Source organism: Dipodomys ordii, unplaced genomic scaffold (genome assembly GCF_000151885.1).
Source record: "Dipodomys ordii isolate 6190 unplaced genomic scaffold, Dord_2.0 Scaffold59, whole genome shotgun sequence".
NCBI classification, from domain to species: domain Eukaryota; kingdom Metazoa; phylum Chordata; class Mammalia; order Rodentia; family Heteromyidae; genus Dipodomys; species Dipodomys ordii.
This window is the reverse complement of record NW_012267275.1, coordinates 4,073,470-4,092,878: the sequence shown is the minus strand read 5'-3', so window position 1 is coordinate 4,092,878 and position 19,409 is coordinate 4,073,470. Positions and strand designations below refer to the sequence as shown.

General features: G+C 41.6%; 1 protein-coding gene across 4 annotated transcripts in view; it reads left to right on the top strand.

Moving 5' to 3' along the window:
• Positions 1 to 3,438: 3,438 nt before the first annotated feature.
• LOC105989822 (endoplasmic reticulum aminopeptidase 1) overlaps positions 3,439 to 19,409 on the top strand; it is a 33,274-nt gene continuing 17,303 nt past the window's right edge. Inside the window, exons 1-6 of one of the 4 annotated variants that reach the window (XM_013022037.1) lie at positions 3,442 to 3,522; positions 8,899 to 8,945; positions 11,131 to 11,672; positions 15,000 to 15,138; positions 16,706 to 16,840; positions 18,647 to 18,767. In XM_013022037.1, coding sequence (XP_012877491.1) covers positions 11,143 to 11,672; positions 15,000 to 15,138; positions 16,706 to 16,840; positions 18,647 to 18,767 — 925 coding nt within the window. In that variant the 5' untranslated portion in view covers positions 3,442 to 3,522; positions 8,899 to 8,945; positions 11,131 to 11,142. Of the gene's footprint in view, positions 3,549 to 8,898; positions 8,946 to 11,128; positions 11,673 to 14,999; positions 15,139 to 16,705; positions 16,841 to 18,646; positions 18,768 to 19,409 lie in introns of all 4 variants that reach the window. The other 3 variants (XM_013022036.1, XM_013022039.1, XM_013022038.1) reach the window with 3 other exon arrangements.

The following is a 19,409-nucleotide window of genomic DNA, read 5'->3' as shown; positions in this document are numbered from 1 at the left end:
GGATCTTCTACAAGATTATTTTCTAAGATCTCAACTACCACTTGAGTATATATTTTCTTCCATGAAAGACAATAAAATAGACTTTAAAATTTTAAGGAAACCCCTTCTAGATCCTTATGAAATTGTAAAGAACAACCCCTGGGTTTGGGGGCAATTTTTGTTGTGGCTGTTGTTGTTTTAGACTTTATTACTTCAGAAAGTGAGTACGCCTGTGATGAGGAGTAGAGACCAGCAGGAGTGGACCATGATACAGACTTTGCATCTCCATGTACACCCACTTCCAGGTCTCTTGGCGCCTTCTCTCACATGGAGTTACAGAATTCTCATTAAGACTGCAAAATTGGAAACCATGTAAGTTCCTGACATTCAAGAAAACTGCTTGAAATCTACTTCGACTACTTTTTGTAGGTGTCCTGGAAAGTTATGGCACTCAACCATTGCAATACTATTCTGAATGCACAGAGTGCTTGGAAAGGTACACACCAATTCCGAGAACTTAACCTTCTTGACAGTGGCAATTGACACTTTTCCAAATATTGATCTTATCTCTTACTTCAGTGTTTGAAGACAAATGGAAGAAGAATTTTTGTCTTTTCAAGCTTCCAGTATAATTAAGCCTTAAGGCAAATAAAAAATTTACTTAATGCCTTTAGTAGAAGTTTATGTAAAAACATAAATAAATAAAAAGAAGCTGGGTACAGGAGACGCATGCCAGTAATCTTAGCTACTCAGGAGGCTGAGATCTGAGGATCACAGTTTGAAGCCAGTCCAGGCAGGAAAGTCTGTGAGACTTAATCTCAGAAAAAGCCACAAGTGGTGCTGTAGCTTTAGCAAAAGGAGGACAGAGGAAGCACCTATGTCTAGAGTTCAAGCTACAGAGCCAGTGGAGGAGGAGGAGGAGGAGGAAGGAGAGGGGGAGGAGAGGGAAGAGGAGGGGGAGGAGGAGAGGAAGGAGGAAAGGGAGGAGGAGGAAAGAAAGAGAAAGCAAGCAAGAAAGCAAGAAAGCAGGCAGGCAGACAGGCAGGCAGGCAGGCAGGAAAGAAAGAAAGAAAGAAAGAAGAAAGAAAGAAGAAAGAAAGAAAGAAAGAATAAAATTATGACAACAGTCAGACACAATGTGACTCCTGCCTATAATCTTACCTACTTGGGGGGCTGAGATTGGGAGGATAATTATTCTAGGCCAGTCTTAGACAAGAAGTTCACAAGACCCTCCACTATTAGAAACTCATCATAACCATTAAAAGCTCAGCATAGTGGTGTGTTCCTGCCATCTCAATTTATCAGAAGTGTGAACAGAATGATCCAGGTCCAGGCCAGCCCAGATGAAAGTGAGAACCTATTTGAAATATAACTAAAGTCAAAAGAATGGACGTGTGGGATTGTGTCTCAAGTAGTAAGGCACCTGCGTAGCAGATTCAAGTACTCAGCTCAATGCCCAGTGTCAAAATACATAACAAAAGCAGTTTCCTTGTTCCCATCAACTTGCACGTGGAAGAGAAATTAATTGGGAAGGAGCAAAGAACTTTGGGGAGAGGGAAAGCAGGAAAGAGAGGGAATCTGAGAGGGTTTGAATCTGAGAGGGTTTGAACAAACCATAATATATGCATGTATAGTAATTTAGCATAGGAACTGATTCATCTATACAATTAATATGTGTTAACAATTATAATCTTAAAAGTTTTGTCCTGTGCTGGGCACCAGTGGCTTAAGCCTGTGATCTTAGCTATTCGGAAGACTGAGACCTGAAGATCAGGGTGCAAAGGCATCCCAGGCAGGAAAGTCTGTTTATCTCCAATAAACTATGCAAAAAGCCAGGAGTAGAGCTGTGACTCAAGTGGTAGAAGACTAACTTTGAGCAAAAAGGCCTAGAGACAGTGCCCAAGCAGAGGACTGGGCACTACCAAAACAAACAAAAAAGCTTTGTCCTGTGCTTCCCATCCTTCCCTGCTCGAGGAAGTCCCTTCCTGGTCTCACAAGAAGACAGTACCTTTGCCTTGGCTCTTCCCTACTATCCTATTTGGTACTCAGCAGGCTTAGCAGGTGATCACTGTCAAGTGCAAAGTATGATGATCACACTTCAGCCATCGTCAGAGCCATTTAAAGAATAAATATGTTTACAAATAAAATAAAAAAAATAAAAAAACATTGAAAAAAAAGAATAAATACTCAGAGGAAGTCATGGGCGAGCAACTGAGTGGGAAGCCGGAGCTGGAGTGACCCTGGGGTTCCAGTCTAAAGGCCATAGCTCTGTCAGCCCTTTCCTTGCCCAGATTCAGCTCCTTCCTGCCCAGGTTCATGTAAAGGCATTTAACCTATCCGGCCTTTCCAGCTGCCTTCTCTAAGAGCCTTCCTGGGTCATTCAGCCCTGCCTTTCTGACCGTCAAGACATACTTTAAGGGCTAAGAAGGAATATAGCCAGCTAAATAAAAATAAAAACTGGAACAGTGTTAGTTTTTAGAGTACAAAAGGTCCTTGAGTGGAAGACGAAGTGCATTTTTTAGGAGGACCGAAAAGAAATGTTGAGAACGACCTTTAAATTGAGTTGAAGCCCCAACTTCTCAAAGGAGAGGGGGCTGAAAGGAGGTGGGAGACAAATGCCCGCAGTCTGGAGAGGATCCCAGCCCAGAGGCACCAGGACCACCTGTTAGCCCTTGGTTTGTCTGAATATGTGTGTTTTCTTGAGTCCTTACTTCGTTGGCCCTACATTCTTTATAAAGTTGAACTTCTTGGACATTCCACTCGGTCTTGACGTTTCTCAAGGGAACTGAACTCGCCACGTGTCTTAAAAAGAAAGAAAGAACATGAAGATGGGAAGGGGGGGGCAATGTCCTGAGCTAGTGGGCAGGGACGTTCTGGGAACTATAATTCTTCCTCTCAGACAGCATCTGCCACGGTCACCTACGCTACGCGAAACCCCAGTGGGCTCCGAGAATTCCAACAACCAAGGATGTTTCTGGGCTCTTGTGGCTTTCCAAGGAGATCCAAGAGCCCCCCGCCCATTTGCCGAGGCGCCATGATGGACACCGTCTGATTCTAATGGGCGCGAGGCCGCTCTCTGGTGGACACACGAGCCACACTGGACCTCTTCTTCTTTGGAGTCTTGCACGGCTTTCTGCATGGTCCAGGCGCCTAGTGCAATCATGGCCCCTAGAGAACCCTAAAAGACACAGAGAAAGGCATCCGGCCGCAGAAAGCTGCTTTCTCCCCCCTCGATCCCTCGCAGCGCCGATTCACAATCCAGGGGCGCGTGGCACCTATGCACAGTTCCGCCCGAGGGACGGTGCCTTCTTCCCCGTATAGATCCCACTCCCGGGGGCCCGGTCCTCCAGCTCCCGCATCGACCCGGGGCTCCCAGCGCCCGCCGCCCCGGTTCCGGCCCGCGCGCGCCCCGCCGCCCGCCAGCCGCTCCCGGCTCCGCTTTCACTTTCGGTCCCCCCGGCGTTGAGGCGGTGGCGGCGGCGGCGGCAGTGACGGGCAGTCGGGTCGGAAGCCCCAAGTACGGCTCAGGGCTCGGACCCCCAGGTACGCACCGCGCGCGCCGATCTCAGGTCAGCGCGCGGGGACGGGGCCCTCGGGGTCGGAGGAGGGCGCCTCCCGGCCCCCTGCCCTGCACCGACTCCCGGACTGGAGGCCTGCGGCGCGGGGGTGAGGCCAAGGCGGCTGCGAGGCAGGGCCGGGTGGCCGGCTGGGCTGCACGGAACGCGGCGGGTCTGGCCTGCAATCCCGCAGATTCTGCTATCCCGAGAAGGCCCGGGGACGCATGGCCGGCCGCTCCGCGCGCTCCCCGGGCCGCACCGCTGTGGGACAGGCGGGAGCCCGCGTCCGTGCTCCGCCTACACGCTAGCGCCCGCCAGCCATCCGGCCACCCCGACAGGGGTGTGGGAGGCCCCACGTGGACCCCAAGGACCTTAGCAGGGCATCTTGAGTAGTTGCCAGAGCCCAGGGTGGCTCGCTGGGTAGGGATGGGAGTACTGCACTATCTGGGAGCCACATGTGTAGAAAAAGCCAGTTCCTTCCCTGCCCCTCTGTATTTTGCTAACAATTCTTGCTCTCCACCTTGCTTTCTTTTCTTTCTTTCTTTCTTTTTTTAATTCCCTTGTTTGAGCAAACTAAGTTTCTTGTCTGGTAGGCCTCAAGGGCAAGGTTGTAAGAGGAAGAAAAAGCGCACATACTTCTTTGAACTTTGGAAGGAGGTACTTTCCATAGACCGAGTTCAGAATGAAGTACTGCGTATTCTATTCTAGACCCCGAGTATTACTCTCAACTCAGAATGTGGCCAACACACAACCTGAAGGTTGGCCGGAGTTCTCATTATGCCACTATCTCCACCCTGACCACTGCAGGGATGTGGAATTGTACTGAAAAAAATTCTATTGAAAGATGTTATTTTCCAGGGGGACCTAAGTAGAAAAGTTCAAGTATGCTTAAAAAAAAAGTCAAGTTAATTCAATAGTTAAGTAATCCAGCAGTAGTGACAAGCTATTTTAAGATTTGGAAGAAAGTACATTACAATGGGTAGTGTCCCAATCAACCAGTAGTCCCTGACTTGGTGAACAGGAGCAATCCTGGGTGAATAGAAGTCACAATTACCAAAAGCAACTCAAATAAGATTCTTAAAACTCTAGGCCTCTGTGGCTGAGGTAAAGTGAGGTGACAGAGTCTGCTGCATTTTCATCTGTGACACTGACTGTGAAGGTTGTTTTAGTTCCATCAGATGCCAAAGGAAAATATCTTTTAGAACTTTTAAGGAGAACAATGAAGTACAGGACAGTCATCTTAACACCCTTAACTCCATGTCCAACTGCCTGCTTGAAATTTGCTCTAGGATATCTCAGACATTTGATTTTTAAAAATCAATCCCAAGCTCCTTTCTCCTCCTCTTTTAAAATCTATCTACTTCTAATCTTCATTTCAATAAAATTTACCTAGGACATCATATATTCCTGCATCCCTGATAACTGTGCCCCGCCCCCCATCCTGGAAGGTGATGAATCCTTCCTGGAACTCTTTTTTTTGGGGGGAGGGGTCTGGTCATGGGGCCTGAACTCTGGGCCTGGGCGCTGCCCCTCAGCTCTTCAGCTCAAGGCTAGCGCTCTACCACTTGAGCCACAGCGCCACTTCCGGCTTTTTTCTTTTTGCTTATGTGGTACTGAGGAATGGAACCCAGGGCCTCATGCATGCAAGGCAAGCGCTCTACCACTGAGCCACCTTCCCAGCCCCCTTCCTGGACCTCTTGATGCTTTATACTATCTATATAGCAAGCAGGGCGATTTTTATTAACATGTGTAGGGGATTTCCAAACCTCCTACCTCAAAACTCTTCTTCCAGTGGCTTCCCATTAAACTCTGCATACATCTCAAATCCTTAACTTGTCTGCTTCCAGGGACATCTGTCCTGGTATCTCATATTACAAGTTTACTAGCCTTCATTAACCTTTAACCTTTGCTTTCTACTGCCTCCATCTATAAATAGACTTGCTGTTTCTCTCCCTCCCCCTTCCATTCTTTGATCTTTTACTTTCTTTTTTCCCTCCCTCCCTCCCTCCCTCTCTCTCTCTCTCTCTTTCTTTCTTTCTCATTTTTGGTGGTAGTTGGTTTTTTTTCAGGGCTTTCTGCTTGCTAGACAGGTGTTCTACCACTCCCAGCCCCTTCTTTATGCTTTAGTTATTTCCAAAGAGTCTAACCTTTTTGCCCAGAGCAGTCTTGGGCCATAATCCTTTAAGCTATGGCATCTCACATAACTGGGTTTATAGCGTGTTGACCTCTACACCCAGCCCCTCTTCCTTTTTCGTTGGATTATATTTGTCCTCTGTCTCAGCTAAAATATCCTCAGAGGACCCCTCCACAATCATCTTGCTGCTAGTCTCTTTTAACGTGTATGTGTGTGTGTGTGTGTGTGTGTGTGTGTATGTATGTATGTATGTGTGAACTTATTAAACACACACTGCAAACTTTTATAAAGTAAGGGACTATTTTGACTAGTATCACTAGTTCTCAGCAAAAGACACAAAATAAGCTGTCAATATCTATGGAATGAAGAAAAAATTTAATTTATTTAATCTTTACAACAGTCTTGGCATAAGGGTGTTATTATTTCACTTCACCTGTAAAGAAAATGAAACTAGGGTAAGATTAACTTGCCCCAGGTCACAGCAGTGGGTGGAGGGATAAAACTCAAAGGTTTGCCTTTGTGGCTGCTTATAATTATGTATTAATATGTATGTATGTGTGCACCTTTGTGTGAACCAATAGTTGTAGAAAAATGGCAGAGAGTACTGCTTGGGTTCTTAAATTCAAGAGCGTTCACTGTGAGAAAGAATTAGTACTGTGTCACATGAAAATATCAGAAAGCAAGGGCACAAAAGTTTAGGAGAACAGAGTGCAATACAGCAGGAGTTTGTAATCACAAGAGTACTTAGCAGTGGGAATTTGGCTAAGTCTTATTTCACTTTCCCCATTTCAAAATAGGCCCTGTAGGCTTTTGGAGAGAGGCAATATGAGTAAAGTCCTGGCATTTTTAGGAGGCTAGTATATGTTTATTCTTTTTCTCCATGCCTTTGTTCCCTTAAAATATTAGTGGAATTTATTTATTTTTTTTTTTGGGTCCGGTCGTGGGGCCTGAACTCTGGGCCTGGTTGCTGTCCCTCAGCTCTTCAGCTCAAGGCTAGCGCTCTACCACTTGAGCCACAGCACCACTTCTGGCTTTTTTCTTTTTGCTTATGTGGTGCTGAGGAATCGAACCCAGGGCCTCGAGCATGCAAGGCAAGCACTCTACCACTGAGCCACCTTCCCAGCCCTATTAGTGGAATTTAACTGCAAACAAAAGTTATACTTTTTGTAACAAGGGACTAAGTACATTGAATCAGTTACTGTTTTTCAGCATCTTTTTATTCTGTATCTATGTTAATAAAACCTGTCTCTAGATCAGCCACCACTATGAAATGTTGTATTTCAAACTAAAACACTATCAGAAGTAAAGCCAGGCAAGAAAAGCTAGTGTTAAACACATTGGAACCTGAGCACAGATCCTTGGGGATTAACGAGAATTTCATCCAGAAAATACCTTATCCACTGCATTGTATTTTTTATCAAGCCCTTCTTCTGTGAGGAAAGTGGTTCTAAGTACTTTGGGAAATCCAGTGATAAATAGAGGGTTGTTCTCAAAGAGTTGTATAAGAGATGGGTATTACAAGTACCTCAGTAATAAGATTACAAGGCATGGTGTAAAGATGCTTAGGAGAGAAAAAGGAAGTTGTGAGATTTACTGTGTCTGGAAGTCATCGTGTCTGGAATATTCAAGAAAGGGCTCCCAGGGATTCCCTGTTTGAATTGGACTGTGAAAGTTGTTGAGGGAGAGGGAATGCTTGAGAAGGGATGAAGATAGAGAAAAGTCTTGGGCAAATTTGGCACCAGTCACAGCCCAGAATGGGTCCAATGATTCACATGAGGTGGGAGGTAAGCTAAAGCTGGAAACTTGGTTCCCAGTCTGTGGGATATGGCAGGTCTGGTTGGCTTTCTGAAACAATGGGGAGAGAAGTCTTTGAAGAATCACATGTTGGGAAATGACTCAATGTGGTGATTTAGAAAAGACTTCATGTCAATGAATCCATCTCGAACATGCAGTGAATCCTTGTGATGTACCAGGTCAATAAGACAAGATCTTTGCCTTGGGAAGCTTATACTTTAGTAAAAAGGAACAGACATGTGAATAATGAAGTCCACTAAAGGACAGTTATAAGATAGAATTCCACCCTGGCTCAGTAGAACATAAAATTTAGTGACTTATTGGTTGTTATTAGCTATATACTACTTCTTCTTAGTTAAACCAAGAATGCAAGGTAGGTAACTTTCATCCTAAGAAAGACTTAGTACTTATGGGAATTCACATAGTTTATTCATTGACTCTGGATGAACAAATACTGATATTTATGTGTCTATATTGCATCCCACTTTGGTTTTCTGGCAATGACCCTCCTGGAGAAACAGCCATGTCCTCTTTGGCCCTATCATGGACTCAGCCTTACAAAAAAACAAAAAGCTTTTGACAAGAGGCCCTGCCCAGCTGTCCCTCCAAAGGTCCATATACCTTCTTCCTTCTATGAATTCAAAGCCAACTGGATTTTTTAGATGAATACCTGCACAATGGCATGCTTGGACTTGCTGTGTCTACACTTCATGGAAAGGCCATACTCAGTAAGCTGTTGCTGCCAGAAATTCCAGGTAGAAACAGTACACAATTTTCCTTTACTCGCTCTGAGGTGGTATCAGGAATTCTATCACATTAGTGTTTAAAGCTTTATTCTTCTCTAAAACTTCCTATTCCTCCTTGGCTGGAAGCATTCTTCTCCTTTCTTTTTTCTTTTTCTTTTTTTTTGTCGGTCATGGGGCTTGAACTCTGGGCTTGGGCACTGTCCCTGTGCTCTTCAGCTCAAGGCGAGTGCTCTACCACTTGAGCCACAGCACCATTTCCAGTTTTCTAGAGGTTTATTGGAGATAAGAGTCTCATGAACTTTCCTGCCCGGGCTGGCTTTGAACCGCGATCCTCAGATCTCAGCCTCCTGGGTAGCTAGGATTACAGGCGTGAACCACCGGCGCCCGGCTCATTCTTCTCTTTTCTACCCCTCCACTCCCACCCCAATATTGGGATTTGAACTCAAGCTTTCATGATCTAGCTGGCTTTTTTTTGCTCACAGCTGATGCTCTGCTCTACCATTTAGCCATATTATCATTTATAGGAGCATTCTTTAATTGGTTCCTAGATTTTTTTTTAAAGGAGGAGGAACCCAGAAGTATTGCTTTTTCCCTATTCATACCACCTATCACCTGTCTGTACTGGGATTGGGAAGTTTCCCTGTTAATTGAGTGTGCTCTGGTGAAATCCTTTATGTTTATCTTGCAGATCCACTCCAAGGAGGCCTGGAGGAGACTAGGTGCATTTTGTACTGGGGGAAAGAACCAGATAGAAATAACAGGATGAAGAGAAAGTGTTATTTGTTTTGAAGTTGTGTTTTGTGCAGGGTTAAAAGGCTTATGCTAGCAGGTAGTAAGGGTGGAGGTTTAGCAACCCTCTATTGTTAGTAGAACTCTTAAAAATTTAAAAATAATGTCCTGATCTTATCATCATAGATTCCAGTTTAATTGTTATCACAAAGCATCCAGGCATAAGGGTTTTGTAAAACTCTAGATAATTTAACTATGCAGACATAATTGAAGAATCTGGCATTACGTAGAGAAAGGAAATCCTATATTGCAGTATTGTTTTGAGGGATCTACAACGTATGCTTACTGTATTTCTCCTCTAGCTAGACTATCTAGAGCAACTAGAATTGCTACCAATTACCTGAGTTCACACAGTAGAGAACTCTTCAGGTAAGTGTAGATTAGAGAAGCCTGTTTCTGTAAGGGGGGAAAAACTGCTTGGTTTTTGAAGCATAGACCTAAACTTCACAATGCATGGCACCTTATGGTCTTCAAAATAACATAGAAAATATGATCTACAACTTAACTTCCAGCAAGCTCTGTGCACAATCCTTGTATTATCTACTCTTTGCCTTGAGAGTACTGTAACCATTATTCTTCAAATCCTCCAGGGGTCTCCTTTGGTCCCTCGGAATTCCCAAAACAACCCTGTGACTTTTCTTTTTATGAGTTAGTTCCTGCCCTGGTTGATCTAATTTTAATGACCTCTTTTATTTCCAAACCTGACCCCTATTTTTAAGCTTCAGTCAAATATTGGTCTTGAATGGAGTATCCTACAGAGTCATAGAAGTCAGACATTTTGGAAATATTCTGTTCTTGCCAATACCATCTTTATTATTAGACTCAAAACACCATAGCTTTCTATATAAGCACTCCACCTTTTATTTTATTTTTTATTTGTTTTTTGGGTCCGGTCGTGGGGCTTGAACTCTGGGCCTGAGCACCATCCCTCAGTTCTTCAGCTCAAGGCTAGCTCTCTACCGCTTGAGCCACAGCGCCACTTCTAGCTTTTTTCTTATGTGGTGCTGAGGAATCAAACCCAGGGCCTCAGGCATGCAAGGCAAGCGCTCTACCACTGAGCCACCTCCCCAGCCCAGCACTCCACCTTTTTACAGGGATATTTTCTGTCTTTCCAGACGTTTAATTTCCTGAGGGTAAGTCTCTCTCTTGTGCACTATTATATTCTACACAGTACTCAGCATCTAGCCTTGTTTGTAGCAGATATTTAATACATATGATGGATGGTGGATGATTTCATGTACATTTACATGAGAGAATCCTGGTGATTGATGTATTTCTCACAAACAGTTGTGAAAATCATCATGAATACTTTTAAGTCATTCTCGGTTAAATAAGTATTAAATTCATTTTTGGCATGACACCTCAAAAATGGTATTAATGTGAGTAGTCTATGTTACTGTTACAGATACCTTCCTTCCCTCCTCTCTAGTAGGCATCTAAGGTCTCTTGTGTTCAAACAATCCTTGCCCATTTGAGGCTTGCCAGGGGAGCAATACCAACTGGGCAGTCCAGACTCTTTCAATCTCTGCCTTCCAGCTTGGCAGTGTGGACACCTGAGCTTCACTCAGACTGTGGCTTCAAAGCAGCACTGTGAGGTTGAAACCAGTAATAGAGAGTTGCAGGGCCACAGGGCCCTCATTCTGGTTGTGGCTGTAGTATTACCAGCCTCTGACTTCCAGGGCAGTAGATCAGATTCCTCAGAGTCAGGAGTGGTATCTTAATCAGATGCTTCCCTGTTGTGGTTCTGACTGTCTACCTCTACCTGTATTAGCAACCTAGTTTCTCAAATGTTCTGAAACCCAGGGACTCATATATGAAACTACTTCAGAGCATGCAATAATTCCTTGTATGCCTACATCTACCAAAGAGTGTTATATTGCTGTCTATGAACAACTATGCCTAATAGATTTAAACTTTGAAAGTCAAATGATGTTTTAGAAGTAGGTACTGGGATTGCTATGAACCATGATTTGCTTTTTCCTCAGTGAATAAATAGCACAGGGAAAGTAATTTTGCTTTCAGGAACATACTTAGTACATTTAGAAGTTTATGTCTATGCTTTTTAAAGCTGGATAGATAAATTCCATTTAAAAGATGTTTTGTTTTGCTTTTGTATGTGTGTGCCCTAGGAAGGTTGAGCAAGATGATGATGTCTCTGTCCTTCAAATGGCCACTCACAAGTGTGTCGCTGTCATGTCTACTTTCCTGGCTATTGACTCTCTTAGCTGTGTGTACTCGAGCATGGTGTCAGCATAGTGATCCCATATCTCCAAAAGCTAGTGATGGGTCACCATTTCCTTGGAACAAAATACGCCTTCCTGAGCACGTCCTCCCAGTTCATTACAGCCTCACCATCCACGCAAACCTCAGCACACTGACTTTCTGGGGTACCACGGAAGTAGAGATCATGGCCAGCCAGCCCACCAGTACCATCATCCTGCATAGTCACCTCCTGCAGATATCCAGGGCCACCCTCAGGAAACAGGCTGGGGCACCTGAAGAACCACTGAGAGTCCTGGAATACCCACCTCATGAACAAATCGCCCTGCTGGCTTCGGAGCCCCTTCTTACTGGGCACAGGTATACGGTTATCATCAGCTATGCTGGCAATCTCTCCAGCCACTTCCACGGATTTTATAAAAGCACCTACAGGACCAAGGAAGGGGAAGTGAGGTAAGTCAAAATGTTGTCAGCTTCTAGTGCTGCCCATATTATTATTTCAAATGGATTATCTTTAACAATTCCCTTTAGCTGTCTGGTTCAGGTTTGTTTACCCATCTTCTTTACATTACTAAAAATGGCTATTTTTCCCTTTGCTTTTTAAAATAAGAATCTCATTTTTCTCAATTTTAACTAATTTTCTTTCCTCCAGCTCTAGCAGAATATCTATTTGCTTAATCAGATTTCCGAGGCATAATACACGTTTTTCATTCTTTTATTATACATTAGTTTCCTAGTGCTGTCAAAACAAAATACCACAAACTAGGTGCCTTAAAGAAAAATCATTTGTTTTCTGACAGTTTTGGAGTGAGAAAAATCCAGGTGTCAGCAGGCAAATGCTCTGTCTCTGGGTGCCATCTCTCTGTGCCTCTTCTCAGCATGGGGTGATGCTGGTGGCCATTGATTCTTGACACTTTGTGCCTTAAAACTGCATTACTGTTCTGTGGTTAAATGACTGCTCCCCCTGTGTGTCCTGTTCCAAATTCCTGTCTAATCACAATACCTATCACTTTGGATTAGGGGCCAGCCTTGTGGTCTCATTTTAACCTTATTACATGTGCAAACATTCTATTTCAAAATAAGGTCAATACTTGGATTGGGATTCCAAGAGAGAGGATAAAAACATATCTTTTTAGGTAGTACAAACAGTAAATACTTTTAGAAATCTTCACTGCCTTGCTTTGGTTTTGTTTTTAAGGAAAGGAAAGGAATCGTGTGCTAAATTTTAAAATCAAATCGTCTTTGTTAGCATATTATACTGATTGCATGTTATTTTGCCATAGTAAAAAAAAGAGATGCACTGGATGCTGGTGGCTCACACCTGAGATCTGAGAATGGAGGCTTGAAGCCAGCCTTGGCAGACAAGTCCCAGTGAGACTCTTTAACAACTCAAAAATAGGAAGTAGGGTTGTGGCTCAATGTGGCAGAGCACTAGCCTTGAGCCAAAGAGCTCAGGGACAACACCTAGGCCCCAAGTTCAAGCCCTACAACTGACAAAAAAAAAAAGAAAAAACACAAATCCCCCCCAAAACAGATGATACTAAAAATAATGTTTTTTTTAAAAATCTGTTTCCTTTTGTGTTTTATTTTGTATGTATTTTTTATTGTAAAGATACTTACTGTACAAAGGGGTTACAGTTACATGAGTAAGGTAATGAGTACATTGCCTATGGAGCATTGTTACCGCGTCCTTTGTTTTTTCCCCTACCATCCTTTCCCTCCCCTCCTCCCTGACTTCTCCATCCCCTCCCCACCCCAGAAGTTAGAAAGTTCATTTTCATAGTGTCTTGTACATCTCATTGTTACAATGGGTCAACCTGTATCCTTATTTAAGCATTTTGTTATTTCCTTTTCCCTCCCCATATTAGAAAAATGTATATATAAGATGCAGGGCACCGGAATCAAATACAGTGACAATAGGTGTTATACCAAGGAGAAAGAACATACAAAAGAAACAAAAAAATCATATAGTACATTATAAATACATTAAAAACAACAGCAAGAAAGATAAAACCGGGGGCTGGGAAGGTGGCTCAATGGTAGAGCGCTTGCCTTGCATGCATGAGGCCCTGGGTTCGATTCCTCAGCACCACATAAGCAAAAAGAAAAAAGCCGGAAGTGGCACTGTGGCTCAAGTGGTAGAGTGCTAGCCTCGAGCTGAAGAGCTGAGGGACAGTGCCCAGGCCCAGAGTTCAGGCCCCACGACCGGACCCAAAAAAAAAAGAAAGAAAGAAAGATAAAAACACTTGTGTCCTTAAGATGATGCTAAAAATAATGTTTTGAGGGTTAGTGGCATTTGAACTCAAGGCCTGTTGTTGGCCAATCAGGAACTCTACCACTTGAATCACACCCTCTGCACACCCTCTGCTCTCTATTCCTTCCTTCCTTCCTGCCTTCCTTGCCTTCCTGCCTTCCTGTTATTTCTCTCACTTTCTTTTGTTTGCTATACTAGGGATGGAACTCAGAGTCTCACAGTCATCCTTAACTTTTTCACTCACAGCCGATATTCTACCACTTTAGCCATCTTTCCAGTTCTACATTTTGTTTGTTAGTTGGATATGAAGTCTTGAAAACTCTCCTGAGTTACTTTCATTATTATTTTTTAAACATGGTTTCACATTTATTTTGTCCTGGCTTAGACCACTATCCTCCTATTTTACATTTCCCATGTAGCTGGAATAACTGACACCAATGTGCCCTAAAAAAATTCTTTTAAGGGGCTGGGAAGGTGGCTCAGTGGTAGAGCGCTTGCCTTGCATGCCTGAGGCCCTGGGTTCGATTCCTCAGCACTACATAAGCAAAAAGAAAAAAGCCAGAAGTGGCGCTGTGGCTCAAGTGGTAGAGCGCTAGCCTTGAGCTGAAGAGCTGAGGAACAGCGCCCAGGCCCAGAGTTCAGGCCCCACGACCGGACCCAAAAAATAAAAAATAAATAAATAAATTCTTTTAAATAAAACGTATCCTAAACATAGTTCCTGGAAATAACTATTACTTGTATTTCAGAAAAAATTTTTCCTGACTTCTTTTCTGGTATGTGTACATGTTACTTATATAAAAGGAATTATATTTTCTGTTTGAGAAGGTTTTTAAATTTAATATGTTGGGAAAATGTTTTGATATTAATTATTATCATTCTAGATAACTTTAATGACTATTAAAATATATGTGTATTAATTTACCAAACTAGTTAAAATATGTGTATTAATTTACCAAACTAGTCTCCTATATATGGAAACTAAATTATTTCCAACTTTTAGCATCTGAAACATTTTGATGAAAATAATTATAAGTAATTTCTTTAAAATAAATTACAAGAAGTAAAATTGCTAAGTCACACAATCTGTACACTATGGTATCTCTTGCTATCTTTCCTTACCCATCACCAATCTTATGTATTGTATAGTATTGTGCAAATGTTTTAGAGCAAAAAGCAAAATAATTATTAAGGGAGTTGAGCAGCTTTTGACAGATTTATTAATAATTTATAGGTTCTTTCTGAATTGCTGTTTATGATTTGTACCCGAGACTCTGGTTAGTTGTTGGGTTTTTTTTTTACCAACTTCTTAGAGTTTAATTATTGTTTAAGATTATTAACATTTATTCAGATATTTTTTATTAATCTCCCCAGTTTGTCTTTTAGTTCATAGAAGCAATAGTCACATATAATACTTTCTTCTGTTTTCTTTTTTAAATTGACTGAGTGGTGAACTCAAAAGCAAACAGAACCTGTTTTGCAGTTCCTATATATGATGTTTTATATTACTTCATTTGCTGTGATTTTAGGGTACTTGCTTCTACACAGTTTGAACCAACTGCAGCTAGAATGGCCTTTCCCTGCTTTGATGAACCTGCCCTAAAAGCAAGTTTCTCAATCAAAATCAGAAGGGAGCCAAGGCATTTGGCCATCTCCAATATGCCATTGGTGAGTCTGAACAACTGAAACATTGAAGTATTTAGGCAGTAGTCAGGAGTTAATGGCATTTGATTTGAATTAGTATAATCAGCTTACTTTCTTAATACTATAAAACAACAAAAATCAAATTTAGAGCCAGGTTCTGGTTGGGAGCTCATGCCTCTAATCCTAGCTCTTCAGGAAGCTAAGATATGAAGGACTGTAATTTGAAGTAATTTGAAGCCAACCGAGGCAGAAAAGCCCTAGAGACTCTATTTCCAAAATAATCAGCAAAAAGCAAGGCTGGAGGCATGGAACAATGAGTGCAATGGAGGAATGAGTGTAATCTTAAGCAAAAAAATCAAGTGATCACCAGAACCTGAGTCTAAACCCCAGTACTGTGACAAAAATAAAAATGAAAACTGAAGATTTGGTTGGGAGTATGTACAAAGCCTTTAAACAGAAAAGATAAATTTGGAATCTTTAAAGAGTAATATTAAGCCAAGTGCTGATGGCTCATGCCTGTAATCTTACCTACTCGGGAGGCTGAGATATCAGCCAGCTTCAGCAGACAAGTTCATGAGACTCATTTCCAGTTAACCTGAAAAAGACCAAAGTTGAGCTGTCTCAAGTGGTACAGTGCTAGCCTTGAACAAAAAATGCTATGGGACAGTGTCCAAGCCCTGAGTTCAAGACTTAGGCTGGCACACACACACACACACACACACACACACACACACACACGCACACACACGCACACACACATACATGTACACACATGTCAGGTGATCAGCAGACACCATAGATAATTGCTGGTGAATATTAAAATGTATGAAGGCAGAGCAAGTAGTTATTGAATTATATAAAAATACTTATATGATTCCCTCAGTGACTGCCTGTTTCTTCAAGATCTCTCTTCAGTGTTTTCTTTAACTGTGGTATTAGATTTTTCCCTTGGGATAGAAGACCACTTACACTGAACCCTTACCAACTCTACCCCATCTGAAAGATCATTTCCTGATTGTACTTTAAAGCTGATTCTAGTGAAGAAAGTCCGAGTTTGGAAGATGATTTGCATATGAGGCAGAGATATAGAGCACTTTCATCTATTTAGAAAACAGCTTTTAGATAACACATAGTGATGTATTTGCCCTGGTAAAATATTCTAGACAGTGTATTTCTGGATAACTCTCAAGCAATCTTGGTTTTGCTCTGTTTCACCCTTATTAGCAATATGCATATACCAGATATGCATCAGTTTGCAAATATATGGGTTAGTCAAAATTAATGATTGATAATGTTACAACATTATAAATACACCAAGTAAATTAAAAAGCACTAGATTGTATACTTCAAATAAGCAAGCTTTGTGACATGTGAATTATATCTCAGTTAAAAAAATGAGTTGAATGGTCTGATCTTGATAGATGCATTATAATCAGATACAAGATAGAGAACTTTTGAAGTAATTATGAAAATGTCAAGTGATAGTCTTTCAATAGTATGTCTCATATTTAGGCAGATTTTTTCTTTATAGTGTGCATTCAGTGTATCTAATTACTAGCTTTCTGGATAATTTGAGTTACTCTGATTTTAGGTGAAATCTGTAACTATTGCAGAAGGATTAATAGAAGACCATTTTGACGTTACTGTGAAGATGAGTACCTACCTTGTGGCCTTCATTATTTCAGACTTTAAGTCTGTCAGCAAGATGACCAAGAGTGGAGTCAAGGTGAACCTGTAATTCATTCATAGAGTGACCAATTTGTTGTCATAGTCATTCTGGTTTTAAAGCTGAAGTCCTGCACCCGGGGGCCCCTCAATTTTGGGTAAAGCAAATCTTTGGCAATGACCCTATTGTCACAACACTCATTATTACAATGAAATTCTAATAACACAAATACGAAGAGCTTAGCCTTACTTAAGTCACGATCTACCCAGCTCCTTAACTCACTATCTCTCTGATCTTAGCCCCATTCCTCTGGAACTTAAGGTCAGACTTCTTTAAAATGTTGGACAATATTTTTCAGTGGTCTTTATGCTTGCAACTGATTATAACTTTCTGCAGTTTAAAAGGAAATGTTACTGTCTGTGGAAAGGAAGGAAGAAACAGGCACTGGATTGGAAAAAGAGGCTTTGGGAAGAACATTTAGACCAGAGAATTCTGAAGAGCTAATAGAACAAGTCTTGTTTCAGATCTTGTTCTTGTTCTTGGTACCATTGTGTAGTTGACAACTACAGCACCATATGTCATGTGGTAGAATGCAAACCAGCATTTGTGAGTAGAGAAAGGACTCCTAATGTGAGATACTTTTTATATTAGTGCTGTTTTTCTACTGTGGCCAAACAGCAGACACATCTCTGCTGGCTTCTTGTCCTATAGGCTTATGCTTACTTATCTTGGGATTTGAAAGTGGGCTCTGAGGATTCAGTGAAAGGAATATACTTTCAACAGTGAAATGATTGGCAGAAATCACCTACTCATTACTTTACCCACTTTTCTGAATCTTTTAGTAATGATTGTTTTGATAATGCTTAGTCCCTATTAATGTTTTTACTCCTGTCATTTCTTAAGCCATATAAGACACACATTTGATATACTGTTTTTGACAACTTTGATATCCTGAAGTCTTTGTATATTTGGTTCTGGGGCTAGTTGTTGTTCGTGGTATCTTGATCTTTGCATATATTGTGAGTTACATCTGTGAAGTTATACTGCTTAAATCAAAAGTGAATTTTTTTTTCTCTTTGGAGAATCCTCTCTCATTAACTCCTCTTTGTTTTCACTTTTAAATAAACTACTCTGTTTAATTTGAAAAAGTGAATTCTTCCAGATAAATTGCATTTGCTCCCACTTGGTGCATCCTGGGGTACCCAGCAGTCCAAAGATACATTTAAATAAGATTATGGCTTCAGAGATTGCGTAGTTATTGTGAGTCCAGCTGTTAAACATCATGAGGGTTAGCTTTTAGCTACAAGTTCTCTAAGGTGAAGTCCTCATTCTCTTCCATACAGTGCCAAGGTTTGAATAAGGCATTTTTTTAAAATTGCAGTTTCTTTGCAAAAGGGGCAGTTGTTTCTAGTTTACCTTTACACTAAGGACATGGCCTTTGAAGGTCTAATTTAATCGTGAGTTGTATCTCCCATTAGACTTCCTGCCGTGGTGAGGCCATGGATGGTCACTTCTTATGCCCTGATTCCTTTAGTGTCACGGGCACCAAAGCTCCAGCTGTGCTCAGCCGATGTCCACCAAAGGCTGGCTAGAGTGCTGCTGACTGGGGATGGTCAGTTGTCGCTTTACGTCCTTCATTACTCCCTTGTGCAAAAACACTTAGAAGAGACTTCTTTTTGTATATATTTGTAGCTGATCTTAGAAATGAGTTTTTATTAGAAGCAGTTAGTATTAACATAAAATATGGCATTCTTAATTGTCTTCTTTAATATTGTCTTCTTTCCCACAGGATGATTCCAACTTCACTGCAGCTATAGAGGGAAGCTATCATGATATTTGAATATCCTTTTATTCCTTCCCCTCTAGGTTTCTGTATATACTGTGCCAGACAAGATAAATCAAGCAGATTACGCATTGGATGCTGCAGTGACTCTTCTAGAATTTTATGAGGATTATTTCAGCATTCCATATCCTCTCCCCAAACAAGGTAGAGATATCTCAGGGTGGCATATGGTGATCATCCTTATAGCTGCATACAGCCCTGAGGTTCTCTTGGTCAGCCTACAAGTCATACAGACATCAGGTTGACTCTTCTGAGTATCAGCCTACTTCTGGTCTATGCAATAAACTTCTGATTATGGCAAAGGCAAACCTCCATGTGGAGTTTTAGGCACATGCCATGGGGACATCGTTTTACTTCTAGTAGTTAGTAGCAAGACGGAAGGATAGAGGCTGCACATTTTTGTCATTGGACATCTGGCAGGTACATAAAATGTGTTGAATAAGTGTTTTGAATGAGTGAATTCACACAGCATAAGTAAATCCGCCTTTTATTTCATACCTGAGTCCTGAAAACTATTGTGTGTTCAATGTGTCCGATATTTTAGGTATAAGGATATCTTGGCACCAAAAACAGAATGATTATTGAAGTAATGGCCCTTATCATCCAGTCCCAATTTCATGGTAAAAGAATTATCAATGGAGTGAAGAGGCTTAAGATACAAGTCTGCTTAGTCATATTAGAAAATGATTGAGTCACTGAGCCCTGGATGAAAATGTATTCTAGTCTGGAACCTCATAGTTCTGCACCTCTTCTTTTGATCTCAATACCATCCTCTTAGTGTATTTT